At 38.7% G+C, this 14,713-nt stretch overlaps 1 protein-coding gene across 4 annotated transcripts in view; it reads right to left on the reverse strand.

Moving 5' to 3' along the window:
* N4BP2 (NEDD4 binding protein 2) overlaps window positions 1-14,713 on the reverse strand; it is a 91,128-nt gene that overhangs the window by 44,248 nt on the left and 32,167 nt on the right. For all 4 annotated transcript variants that reach the window (XR_011997195.1, XR_011997194.1, XM_072737851.1 and 1 more), the window contains 2 exons: window positions 14,193-14,317; window positions 1,808-1,896 (listed from right to left, as the gene is read on the reverse strand). Coding sequence is in view for 2 of the 4 variants with exons in the window: in XM_072737851.1 (XP_072593952.1) it covers window positions 1,808-1,896; window positions 14,193-14,317 (214 nt within the window). In the remaining 2 variants the exon portion in view is untranslated. The remainder of the gene's footprint in view (window positions 1-1,807; window positions 1,897-14,192; window positions 14,318-14,713) is intronic.

Below are 14,713 nucleotides of genomic sequence, written 5' to 3' on the forward strand. Positions count from 1 at the left end.
GTAAGTTTTGCCAGGTGCCACTAAGCAGATCTGAATGCTTGCTACTTAACCCCAACTCACTACTTAACTACTTTTGTAAATGATAGTCATGATAGTAATAGACTGTTATCGCCAATCTATTCCACTCCCCCACAGCTCTCATTATCTTGCTACCAAAAGGAGCAAAAAGCGATCCTCTTCTCTACAGTAACTGTTATAGCTACTTCCTTTTGAAGAAAAAAATGAATTTGATATTCTATGATAAGCAGCAGTTCTTCATACTTCTAAATAGAGTTGGGGAGAGAAAGGGAATCAATATTGGAAAATAGCTTCATAATTTCAATTATTATATAAGAAAAATATTATGGAAGCCTGAAGGCTAAATAAAAATCAGTAACACAGTAATGCAAAGCCTTCTTTATTTTCTATATAGAAAAATGAATATTAAAGAACTTTCTAAGATGACAGCAGGAAGCTAAGGGAAACTTACAGAAAAGTCAAGTAAGGTTAAGGGAGAAAATATTACCCATGATAAATACGTTAGGCTAGAAATCAGGAACTCCTGAGGCCAGAAAGCAAACTGAATTTCAATTCCCGATGTACTAAAATTGAGTCTTTGTTCCCTCTACTGCCCCCGCACAGAAGTAAAATCTCATTTGCTCTCAAAGGACATTAATTTTATTCAAAAAATGAAGAGTCACACCTTCAAAACAGTACAAGTGCACTAGACAGCAAAGAAGGTACAGACTGGATATGCTGAGGACATAAAAGAAGGACATTCATTAACTGAAAAAACATAAACTGAGCTTTAATGTGCCAGACATGTGCTAATATTGGAGGAATAAACAATTCCCCATAATCACAAAAGGTTCATTCATTCACCATTTTAACTCAACAAATATATATTTACTATATGCCAAAGCACAGTGCTATACCACGGAGATTCAATGATGAATAAAACAACAGACCTATCCTCAAAAATATACAGATGGCTTACAGCCAAATTTAGCCCATCAGCCAGTATTTCTACGGCCTAGGCACTAAGGATAGTTTTTATGTCTTTAAAGGATTATTTAAAAAGAAAAATAAGAAAAAGGAGATACTACAACAAAGACTGTATGTGGCCCACAAAAACCTAAAATACTTACTATCTGACACTATAGAAAAAAGTCAGCCAACCCATGGCCTACTGATAAAAGCAGCATATTTAATGGTATCACAGAAGTAAACCAGAGTGCCATTAAAACAGAAAGAGCTTTTTAGTAAGTTAAAAAATACTAACTTCCTGAAAAAGGTGACATCAAAGCAAGGCAAAAAAAAAAAAAAAAAATCTTGGCAAATTTGGAGAGCTGAAAAAAGTCTGAACTTATCAGAAGAGCAAAATCAAAAGAAATTTGGTCACTACAAAGATCCACCAATATTGATTCTGCCAAGTAACAGCAATAAGGAAAAATATTTTCTGTGTATATACATACATATACATGCGCACACACACACACACACACATATATATATACTCATACGAACATAAAATTATAATTTATTATGTATATACACACAAACATAAAATCATAATACCATTACTTTTTCATAAAAGACATCAAAAATGAAATCACAGGATTTAAAAACTAAATCTCCTAATTTGAAAACTGAATAAATTTAGCTTTATGCAAAAACTATTTCTATTTTTCTTATTTTGCTTAAGACTAGAGAAAGATCAGTTACAGACCATCCAAAGATTGTTTGCTAGAGATTCACTTGTATAATTAACATCTCCCAACAATTTCAAACTTATTTCTATAGACTTATGACAAGTTATGGTACAAACCAAAGAAACATATGGCTTCATTTCCCATGCCTGTAGGTTTGTATTATCTATTATTATAGGAGACACCTTCTTCTCAAATGCTTCTTTTGCTGAAAAACACAAACAGAAAATGACAAATCACTCTTTATAACAGTATTAAGTATATTCTGTTGAAATTTTAAAAATCTGATCTTGGGGATCCCTGGGTGGCTCAGCGGTTTGGCACCTGCCTTTGGCCCAGGGCATGATCCTGGAGTCCTGGGATCAAGTCCCACATCGGGCTCTCTGCATGGAGCCTGCTTCTCCCTCTGCCTGTGTCTCTGCCTCTCTCTCTGTGTGTCTCTCATGAATAAATAAATAAAATATTAAAAAAAAAATCTGATCTTGTCTCCATAATTTGAAAATCACAGATATGTACTAACTTTACTCAAAACCCTACTTCTTCTTTTTTTCTATTAAGAGAGAGGAAGGAACAATAGGAGAAAGAAAGAGAGAATCCCAAGTAGGCTCCACACCCAGCTCAGAGTCCAAAGCCAGCCAGGCTTGATCCCACGATCATGAAATCACAACCCAAGCCAAAATCAAGAGTTAAATGTGTAAACAACTGAGCCACCCAGGCACCCCAAACTCTCCTTCTAAAAATCACTTTTGAGCATATAAAAAATTAAAGTACCAGTAAATATTGGATTATAAGTAATAAATACTAAAGTTATAATCAGGGACATCTGGGTGGCTCAGCAGTTGAGCCTCTGCCTTTGGCTCAGGGTGTATCCCAGAGTCCTGGGATCAAGTCCTGCATCGGGCTTCCTGCATGGAGCCTGCTTCTCCCTCTATGTCTCTGCCTCTCTCTCTCCGTATGTCTCTCATGAATAAATAAAATCTTAAAAAGAAAAAAAAAGTTATAATCAGAGAAAATTATAAAACTAAGTTTTTTTTTGTTTTTTTTTGTTTTTTTTTTTTTTATAAAACTAAGTTTTATGTGTTACATATATAAACAGCATAAATGCGGGAAAAAAATCATATCATAAAAACAACTAGGGGGGGAGGGGCAAGATGGCGGCAGAGCAGGGTCTCCAAGTCACCTGTCCTCAACAAATTACCTAGAAAACCATCCAATCATCCTGAAAATCTACGAATTCGGCCTGAGATTTAAAGAGAGACCAGCTGGAACGCTACAGTGAGAAGAGTTCGCGCTTCTCTCAAGGTAGGAAGACGGGGAAAAAGAAATAAACAAAAGGCCTCCAAGGGGGAGGGGCCCCGCGAGGAGCCGGGCTGAGGCCGGGGCGAGTGTCCCCAGGACAGGAGAGCCCCGTCCCGGAGGAGCAGGAGCTGCACCGACCTTGCCGGGGGAAAGGCCTCCCGGGGAATTGGAGCAGGATCCCCAGAAAGGCGGGGATGCCCTCGGGCTCCCGGGGACAGTAACAGAGGAACTGCGCCCCGGGAGATGCGCCGAGCTCCCTAAGGGCTGCAGCGCTCGGCGGGACCCGGAGCAGCTCGGAGGGGCTCGGGCAGCGGCTCCGCGGAGGGGGCTGCGGGGCGGGAGCGCGAATCCAACAGCACAGGCCCCGGAGCACAGGGCGCCGGGACACAGCCCAGGATCCGGCCTCCCCCAGGGACAGGCAGAGGCTGGGAGGGTCCAGGACAGCAAGGACGCTCCTGCCTGGAGCTGAGCAGATCAGCGGCCCCACCCGGGAGCCCCCAGGCCCTGCAGACGGAGAGCCCCGGAGCTACTGCGGCAGCTGACTCCAGGGTCCCAGAGCTGCCCCCGCCACTGTGGCTTCCTCCCGGGGCCTCACGGGGCGAACAACCCCCACCGAGCCCTGCACCAGGCAGGGGCAGAGCAGCTCCCCCAAGTGCTAACACCTGAGAATCAGCACAGCAGGTCCCTCCCCCAGAAGACCAAGGAGACGGACCAGTTCCAAGGGAAGTCAAGGGACTTAAAGTGTACAGAATCGGAAGATACTCCCCCGTGTTTTTTTTTGTTTTGTTTTGTTTTTGTTTTTTTTGTTTTGTTTTGTGCTTTTTTTTCTTTCTTCTTGATTTCTGATTGCTTCCCCCACCCCCACCCTTTTTTTTCTTTTTTCTCCTATCTTTCTTTTTCTTTTTCTTCTCTTTTTCCCCTTTTTTTCTTCTTCTCTTTTTTCTTTTTCTCTTTTCTTTCCTTCTCTCTCTTTTTCTCCTTTTCCCAATACAACTTGTTTTTGGCCACTCTGCACTGAGCAAAATGACTAGAAGGAAAACCTCACCTCAAAAAAAAGAATCAGAAACAGCCCTCTCTCCAACAGAGTTACAAAATATGGATTACAATTCAATGTCAGAGAGCCAATTCAGAAGCACTATTTTACAGCTACTGGTGGCTCTAGAAAAAACCATAAAGGACTCAAGAGATTTCATGACTGCAGAATTTAGATCCAATCAGGCAGAAATTAAAAATCAATTAAATGAGATGCAATCCAAGCTAGAAGTCCTAACGACGAGGGTTAACGAGGTGGAAGAACGAGTGAGTGACACAGAAGACAAGTTGATGGCAAAGAGGGAAACTGAGGAAAAAAGAGACAAGCAATTAAAAGATCATGAGGATAGATTAAGGGAAATAAATAACAGCCTGAGGAAGAAAAACCTACGTTTAATTGGGGTTCCTGAGGGCGCCGAAAGGGACAGAGGGCCAGAATATGTATTTGAACAAATCCTAGCTGAAAACTTTCCTAATCTGGGAAGGGAAACAGGCATTCAGATCCAGGAAATAGAGAGATCCCCCCCTAAAATCAACAAAAACCGTTCAACACCTCGACATTTAATAGTGAAGCTTGCAAATTCCAAAGATAAGGAGAAGATCCTTAAAGCAGCAAGAGAAAAAAAGTCCCTGACTTTTATGGGGAGGAATATTAGGGTAACAGCAGACCTCTCCACAGAGACCTGCAGGCCAGAAAGGGCTGGCAGGATATATTCAGGGTCCTAAATGAAAAGAACATGCAACCAAGAATACTTTACCCAGCAAGGCTTTCATTCAAAATGGAAGGAGAGATAAAGAGCTTCCAAGACAGGCAGGAACTGAAAGAATATGTAACCTCCAAACCAGCTCTGCAAGAAATTTTAAGGGGGACTCTTAAAATTCCCCTTTAAGAAGAAGTTCAGTGGAACAATCCACAAAAACAAGGACTGAATAGATATGATGACACTAAACTCATATCTATCAATAGTAACTCTGAACGTGAACGGGCTTAATGACCCCATCAAAAGGCGCAGGGTTTCAGACTGGATAAAAAAGCAGGACCCATCTATTTGCTGTCTACAAGAGACTCATTTTAGACAGAAGGACACCTACAACCTGAAAATAAAAGGTTGGAGAACCATTTACCATTCAAATGGTCCTCAAAAGAAAGCAGGGGTTGCCATCCTTATATCAGATAAATTAAAATTTACCCCAAAGACTATAGTGAGAGATGAAGAGGGACACTACCTCATACTCAAAGGATCTATCCAACAAGAGGACTTAACAATCCTCAATATATATGCCCCGAATGTGGGAGCTGCCAAATATTTAAACCAATTAATAACCAAACTGAAGAAATACTTTGATAATAATACACTTATACTTGGTGACTTCAATCTAGCTCTTTCTACCCTCGATAGGTCTTCTAAGCACAACATCTCCAAAGAAACGAGAGCTTTAAATGATACACTGGACCAGATGGATTTCACAGATATCTACAGAACTTTACATCCAAACTCAACTGAATACACATTCTTCTCAAGTGCACATGGAACTTTCTCCAGAATAGACCACATACTGGGTCACAAATCGGGTCTGAACCGATACCAAAAGATCGGGATAGTCCCCTGTATATTCTCAGACCATAATGCCTTGAAATTAGAACTTAATCACAACAAGAAGTTTGGAAGGACCACAAACACGTGGAGGTTAAGGACCATCCTGCTAAAAGATGAAAAGGTCAACCAGGAAATTAAGGAAGAATTAAAAAGATTCATGGAAACTAATGAGAATGAAGATACAACCGTTCAAAATCTTTGGGATGTAGCAAAAGCAGTCCTGAGGGGGAAATACATCGCAATACAAGCATCCATTCAAAAACTGGAAAGATCTCAAATTCAAAAGCTCACCTTACACATAAAGGAACTAGAGAAAAAGCAACAAATAGACCCCACCCCCAGCAGAAGAAGACAGTTAATTAAAATTCGAGCAGAACTCAATGATATCGAGACCAAAAGAACTGTGGAACAGATCAACAGAACCAGGAGTTGGTTCTTTGAAAGAATTAATAAGATAGATAAACCATTAGCCAACCTTATTAAAAGGAAGAGAGAGAAGACTCAAATTAATAAAATCATGAATGAGAAAGGAGAGATCACTACCAACACCAAGGAAAGACAAACGATTTTAAAAACATATTATGAACAGCTGTACGCCAATAAATTAGGAAATCTAGAAGAAATGGACGCATTCCTGGAAAGCCACAAACTACCAAAACTGGAGCAGGAACAAATAGAAAACCTGAACTGGCCAATAACCAGGGAGGAAATTGAAGCAGTCATCAAAAACCTCCCAAGACACAAGAGTCCAGGGCCAGATGGCTTCCCAGGGGAATTCTATCAAACGTTTAAAGAAGAAATCATACCTATTCTACTAAAGCTGTTTGGAAAGATAGAAAGAGATGGAGTACTTCCAAATTCATTCTACGAGGCCAGCATCACCTTAATTCCAAAACCAGATAAAGACCCCACCAAAAAGGAGAATTACAGACCAATATCCCTGATGAACATGGATGCAAAAATTCTCAACAAGACACTAGCCAATAGGATCCAACAACACATTAAGAAAATTATTCACCATGACCAAGTAGGATTTATCCCTGGGACACAAGGCTGGTTCAACACTCGTAAAACAATCAATGTGATTCATCATATCAGCAAGCGAAAAACCAAGAACCATATGATACTCTCATTAGATGCAGAGAAAGCATTTGACAAAATACAGCATCCATTTCTGATCAAAACCCTTCAGAGTGTTGGGATAGAGGGAACTTTCCTCGACATCTTAAAGGCCATTTATGAAAAGCCCACAGCAAATATCATTCTCAATGGGGAAGCACTGGGAGCCTTTCCCCTAAGATCAGGAACAAGACAGGGATGTCCACTCTCACCACTGCTGTTCAACATAGTTCTGGAAGTCCTCGCCTCAGCAATCAGACAACAAAAAGACATTAAAGGCATTCAAATTGGCAAAGAGAAGTCAAACTCTCCCTCTTCGCCAATGACATGATACTCTACATAGAAAACCCAAAAGCCTCCACCCCAAGATTGCTAGAACTCATACAGCAATTTGGTAGTGTGGCAGGATACAAAATCAATGCCCAGAAATCAATGGCATTTCTATACACTAACAATGAGACTGAAGAAAGAGAAATTAAGGAGTCAATCCCATTTACAATTGCACCCAAAAGCATAAGATACCTAGGAATAAACCTAACCAAAGAGGTAAAAGATCTATATCCTAAAAACTATAGAACACTTCTGAAAGAAATTGAGGAAGACACAAAGAGATGGAAAAATATTCCATGCTCATGGATTGGCAGAATTAATATTGTAAAAATGTCAATGTTACCCAGGGCAATTTATACGTTTAATGCAATCCCTATCAAAATACCATGGACTTTCTTCAGAGAGTTAGAACAAATTATTTTAAGATTTGTGTGGAATCAGAAAAGACCCCGAATAGCCAGGGGAATTTTAAAAAAGAAAACCATAGCTGGGGGCATCACAATGCCAGATTTCAGGTTGTACTACAAAGCTGTGGTCATCAAGACAGTGTGGTACTGGCACAAAAACAGACACATAGATCAATGGAACAGAATAGAGAACCCAGAAGTGGATCCTGAAATGTATGGTCATCTAATATTCGATAAAGGAGGAAAGACTATCCATTGGAAGAAAGACAGTCTCTTCAATAAATGGTGCTGGGAAAATTGGACATCCACATGCAGAAGAATGAAACTGGACCACTCTCTTTCACCATACACAAAGATAAACTCAAAATGGATGAGAGATCTAAATGTGAGACAAGAGTCCATCAAAATCATAGAAGAGAACACAGGCAACACCCTTTATGAACTCGGCCACAGTAACTTCTTGCAAGATATATCCACAAAGGCAAAAGAAACAAAAGCAAAAATGAACTATTGGGACTTCATCAAGATAAGAAGCTTTTGCACAGCAAGGGATACAGTCAACAAAACTAAAAGACAACCTACAGAATGGGAGAAGATATTTGCAAATGACATATCAGATAAAGGGCTAGTTTCCAAAATCTATCAAGAACTTATTAAACTCAACACCAAAGAAACAAACAATCCAATCATGAAATGGGCAAAAGACATGAAGAGAAATCTCACAGAGGAAGACATGGACATGGCCAACATGCACATGAGAAAATGCTCTGCATCACTTGCCATCAGGGAAATACAAATCAAAACCACAATGAGATACCACCTCACACCAGTGAGAATGGGGAAAATTAACAAGGCAGGAAACAACAAATGTTGGAGAGGATGCGGAGAAAAGGGAACCCTCTTGCACTGTTGGTGGGAATGTGAACTGGTGCAGCCACTCTGGAAAACTGTGTGGAGGTTCCTCAAAGAGTTAAAAATAGACCTGCCCTACGACCCAGCAATTGCACTGTTGGGGATTTACCCCAAAGATTCAGATGCAATGAAACGTCGGGACACCTGCACCCCGATGTTTCTATCAGCAATGGCCACGATAGCCAAACTGTGGAAGGAGCCTCGGTGTCCATCGAAAGATGAATGGATAAAGAAGATGTGGTTTATGTATACAATGGAATATTACTCAGCAATTAGAAACGACAAATACCCACCATTTGCTTCAACGTGGATGGAACTGGAGGGTATTATGCTGAGTGAAATAAGTCAATCGGAGAAGGACAAACAGTGTATGTTCTCATTCATTTGGGGAATATGAATAATAGTGAAAGGGAATATAAAGGAAGGGAAAAGAGATGTTGGGAAATATCAGGAAGGGAGACAGAACATAAAGACTCCTAACTCGGGGAAACGAACTAGGGGTGGTGGAAGGGGAGGAGGGCGGGTGTTGGAGGGGAATGGGTGACGGGCACGGAGGTGGACACTTGACGGGATGAGCACTGGGTGTTTTTCTGTATGTTGGTAAATTGAACACCAATAAAAATTAATTAAAAAAAAAAAAAAAAAAACAACTATGCTAAAAGCAATGTGGTATCCTCTATAAGATTCCACATGGGAAAAGAACCTTAGTAGAAAAACTAATATCCAGGGGCACCTGGGTGGCTCAGTCAGTTAAACATCTACCTTCAGCTCAGGTCAGGTTCCCAGGTTCCTGGGATAGAGTCCCACACCCCTGCTAAGCAAGGAACCTGCTCCTCCCTCTCCCTTTGCCTGCCACTCGTCCTGTTTGTGCTTTCTTACTCACTCTCTCAAATAAATAAAATATTTAAAAAAAGAAAAAGGAAGGAAGAAAAAAAGAAAAACTAATATCCATGTGTGCCTGGCTGCCTCAGTCAGTAGAGCATGCAATTCTTAATCCCAGAGTTGTAAGTTCAAGCCCCATGTTGGGTATGGAGCCCAATTAAAAACAAAAATTATTTTAAAAATTAATTAATTTAAAAAAAATTTTTAAATAAAAACTAATATTCAAATAAAGTCTGGAGTTTAATATTAGTTAACAGTAGTACACCATTGTTAATCTCTTAGTCTTGACAAATGTACCATGGTTAAATAAGATGTTAACATTAGAGGGAAATGGGTGACAGGTATACAGTAACTCCATATTGCCTTTGCAACCTACCCATATATCAAAAATTATTCCAAAATAAAGTTTTAAAACAAACAAGCACAAAATATAAACAAACACATGCAAAAAGACATATTAATCTGAAATAAAGAAAACACTATAGTGTTGTACAAGAGATTTTTCTCAAAAAACTACCTTTCTTCCCAAGGAATTAGGCCATTCACAAAATTAACAATGAAGCACAATAAATAAGCCTTACAAGGAAATTATGTGGGTTTTAAAAGTTCCCTGTACTCTCTTACAACTCAATAATAAGAAAGCAAAAAACCTAATTTAAAAATAACAAAGAGGGATCCCTGGGTGGTGCAGCGGTTTGGCGCCTGCCTTTGGCCCGGGGCGTGATCCTGGAGACCCGGGATCGAATCCCACGTCGGGCTCCCTACATGGAGCCTGCCTCTCCCTCTGCCTGTGTCTCTGCCTCTCTGTCTCTCTCTGTGTGACTATCATGAATAAATAAAAAAAAAATCTTAAAAAAAAATAAAAATAAAAATAAAAATAACAAAGACTGGGATCCCTGGGTGGCTCAGTGGTTTAGTACCTGCCTTTGGCCCAGGGCGTTGACCCTGAAGTCCCAGGATCCAGTCCCACATGGAGCTCCCTGCATGGAGCCTGCTTGCTTCTCCCTCTGCCTCTGTCTCTCATGAATAAATAAATAGAATCTTTAAAAAAAAATGGTAGAATTTAAAAAATAAAATAAATAAAAATAAAAAAAATAAAAATAACAAAGACTAAGAAGCTAGAAAAAGGAGACAAAACTCAAACCTAGCAAAAGGGAGGAAATGACAAGTTCAGAACAGAAATAAATGATACAGAAACTAAAAAAATAATAGAACAGATCAATGAACCCCGAGCTGGTTCTTCGAAAAGATCAACAAAATTAATAAACCTCCAGCCAGACTCATCGAAAAAGAGAGGATCCAAATATACAAAATCATGTAAGGAAGAGGAGAAATAAATAACAATCAACACCACAAGAATATAAACAACTGTTTCAGATTATGAAAACCTACAGGTCACAAATACCCACCATTTGCTTCAACGTGGATGAAACTGGAGGGTATTATGCTGAGTGAAATAAGTCAATCGGAGAAGGACAAACAGTGTATGTTCTCATTCATTTGGGGAATATGAATAATAGTGAAAGGGAATATAAAGGAAGGGAAAAGAAATGTTGGGAAATATCAGGAAGGGAGACAGAACATAAAGACTCCTAACTCGGGGAAACGAACTAGGGGTGGTGGAAGGGGAGGAGGGCGGGTGTATTGGAGGGGAATGGGTGACGGGCACTGAGGTGGACACTTGACGGGATGAGCACTGGGTGTTTTTCTGTATGTTGGTAAATTGAACACCAATAAAAATTAATTAAAAAAAAAAAAAAGAAAACCTACAGGTCAACAAACTGCACAACTTAGAAAAAATGAATAAATTCTTCGAGACATATTACCTAACAAAAACTAAAGCAAGAAGAAATAGAAATTTTGAACATACTAATTATCAGCAATGAAATTGAATCACTAATCAAAAAATTCCCAAAAAACAAAAGTCAAGGACCAGATGGCTTCACATTTAAAGAATAGTTAAAACCCATTCTGCTCAAACTATTCCAAAAAATAGAAGAGGAAGGAAAACTTCCTAATTCATTCTATGAGGCAAGCATTACCCTGATATTGAAATAAGATAAGCACCACAAAAAAAGAGAAATACAAGTCAATATCACTCATGGATATAAATGCAAAAACCCTCAACAAAATCCAACAATACATTAAAAAAAAGGGGGGGGCCAACAATACATTTTTAAAAAATCATACACCACGATAAAGTGGAATCCATTCCTGGGTTGCCAGAGTAGTTCAATATTTGCAAAACAATCAACATCACATCAATAAGAGAAAGGATAAAAATCATAGATCATTTCAATAGATGCAGAAGCATTTGACAAAGTACAACAACCATTCACAAGGAAAGTCATCTGCAAAGTAGGTCTAAATGGAATATACCTCAACATAATAAAGGCCTTATTTGAAAAATCCACAGCCATCATCATATCCAATGCTAAAAAACTGAGAGCTTTTGCTCTAAGATCAGGAACAAGACAAGGATATCCACTCTCACCACTTTTATTCAACATATTACTGGAAGTCCTGGCCACAGCAATCAGACAAGAAATAAAAAAAAAATAAAAGGCACCCAAATTATAAGGAAGAAGTAAAAATCACAGTATCTACAGATGACATGAGATACTATATATAGAAAACCAAAAAACTACCAGAACTGATAACTGAATTCAGCAAAGTCACAAAATACAAATTCACTGTACAGAAACATGCTGCACTCTATAATAATGAAGCAGAAAGTAAAATTAAGAAAACAATCCCATCTATAATTGCACCAAAAACAATACAGTATCTAGGAATAAACTCAGCCAAAGAAGTGAAAGACCTATACTCTGAAAACTGTAAAACACTGATGAAAGAAATTCAAGATGATACAAAGAAATGTGGAAAGGTATTCCATGCTCACGGGCTAGAAGAAAAATAGTGTTAAAATGTCTATACTACCCAAAGCAATCTACAGATTTAATGCAATCCCTATCAAAATACCAAGAGCATTTTTCACAGAACTAAAACAAAAAATCCTAAAATTTGTATGGAACCATAAAAGACCTCAAATAAGCCAAGCAATCTTGAAAAACAGAAACATAACTAGAGGTATCGCAATTCCAATTTCAAACTACAATACAAAGTGATAGTAATTAAAATAGTCTGGACCTAGCATAAAAAGAAAAACACAGGTCAATGGAACAGAAAATAAATAAGTAAATAAAACTCATAATTATATGGCCAATTAATCTTCAATGAAGAAGAAATGAATATACAGTAAGAAAAAAAATCTCTTCAAATGGTGCTGGAAATACTGGATGACATGCAAAAGAATGAAACTAAACCACTTTCTTTCACCATACACACACACACAAAAAAACCCTCAAAATGGATTAGAAACCTTTATGTGAGACCTGAAACCATAAAGAGCACAAGCAATAATTTCTCTGATATCCACCGTAGCAACATTTTTCTAGATAGGTCTCCTGAGGCAAGAAAAATGAAAGCAAAAATGAACTATTGGGATTACATCAAAATAAAAGGTGTCTGCTCACCAAAGAAAACAATCTACAAAAGGAAGGAAGGAAGGAAGGAAGGAAGGAAGGAAGGAAGGAAGGAAGGAAGGGAGGGAGGGAGGGAAGGGGGGGTGGGGGAGAGAGGGAGAGAGGGAGAGAGAAAAGAAAGAAAAGAAAGAAACAAAGAAAAAGAAAACAATCTACACAATTAAAAGGCAACCTACCGAATGAGAGAATGTATTTGCAAAGGACATATCTGATAAAGGGTTAGTATCCAAACACATATAAAGAATTTATACAACTCAACACTCCAAAAACAAATAATCTAATTAAGTTAAGCTCCCTACTCTTCAGTTTGAGGAGAGCTGTTTTTATTTTTACTCTCCCACTGTCCCCCCCCATAACAATAAAATCAATCTAGGAAAGAGTAGCGATTAGCAACACAGGAAATATTTCCTATAGGAAATAGGAACCAAAGCACACCAGAGAACTGGAGACATCTTGAACTATTCTGAGACCCATATAGAAAATCTGATACACTTTTGACAACATCTCCATTGATTAAACTAAAAAAATAAAGAATAAAACCAAAACATGCCATGCCATGTTCTAAGCATTTTACAAAAATTAACTTGTTTAATCCTCATAACAATTCTGTGAGATAAGACTACCTCTGGGACACATGGGTGGTGGCTCAGTGGTAGAATGTCTGCCTTTGGCTCAGGTCATGATCCCGGGGTTCTGGGATCGAGTCCTCCATCAAGCTCCCTGTGAGAAGCCTGCTTCTCTCCAAGGGGAGCCTGCTTCTCTATCTGCCTATGTCTCTGCCTCTCTCTGTGTGTATCTCATGAACAAATAAATAAAATTAAATCTTTAAAAAAAATAAGACTACCTCTTTCACCTCTTGCTATGTAACTTGTTATAATTTTTTATGTTATATATAGTTGAATAAATAATTCAGTTTAACAATTAAATGAGGGGGCACCTAGTTGGCTCAGCTGGTTAAGCATCTACCTCTGGGGTCCTGGGATGGAGCCCAGAGTGGGCCCCTGCTCAGCGGGAAGTCTGTTTCTCCCTCCCTCTGCCCCTCACCCATTCATGATTTCTCTCTCTCTCTCAAGTAAATGAAATCTTTAAAAAAATGAAGGGGAGGGATCCCTGGGTAGCTCAGCAGTTTAGCGTCTTGCCTTTGGCCCAGGGCGTGATCCTGGAGACCGGGATTGAGTCCCACATCAGACTCCCTGCATGGAGCCTGCTTCTCCCTCTGCCTGTCTCTGTCTCTGTCTCTCATGAATAAATAATTTAAAAAAATAAAATTTTTAAAACAAAATGAAGGGGATTGTAACTTTCTAAAAACTGTGTATCTCTCAAAATACAAATATTTTATATTGCTCTTAGTATTACCCAAAATCTATTGTCTATTCTTACCACGATTCTGGTTCCACTCGTGTGCTTCTCCTAGGTACTTTACATCAAACTGATACTGCCCATTTATGTAAAAATAATCATCAGTACTAAGAATAATTCCACTTGGATTATCCTCTTGCAAAGTCCTGTGAATGACAAATGGAATTATTTTTATTAATTTTTCTTCTAAATTCCCTCTCCTAATTTTTACAAAGCCGTAATTCAAATAAAGAACTTGTACTGTTACTTAAAAGTAAGAATATAAGAATATCCAGACAAATCATACTGGAAAACCTCTAGGCAGAAGTCTGATACCCAAGAAAACTGAACTAAAACAAGTCTATTTTATTCCTTGAATTCAAAATCAGTCATGGCTTTTTAACTCTATAATCAAAGTTGAACTTCTTTTCTTCCCAAACTAGTTCTCTTTCACATAAAGCTATTTCTACTGATTTCAGAAGCTCGTAATCTTGGAATTATCTTTAAATTTTTCTTATCTCCCAAAATGATATTCTAAGATAAAAGAATTCAATAAAAATTTC

Source organism: Vulpes vulpes, chromosome 14 (genome assembly GCF_048418805.1).
Source record: "Vulpes vulpes isolate BD-2025 chromosome 14, VulVul3, whole genome shotgun sequence".
NCBI classification, from domain to species: Eukaryota; Metazoa; Chordata; class Mammalia; order Carnivora; family Canidae; genus Vulpes; species Vulpes vulpes.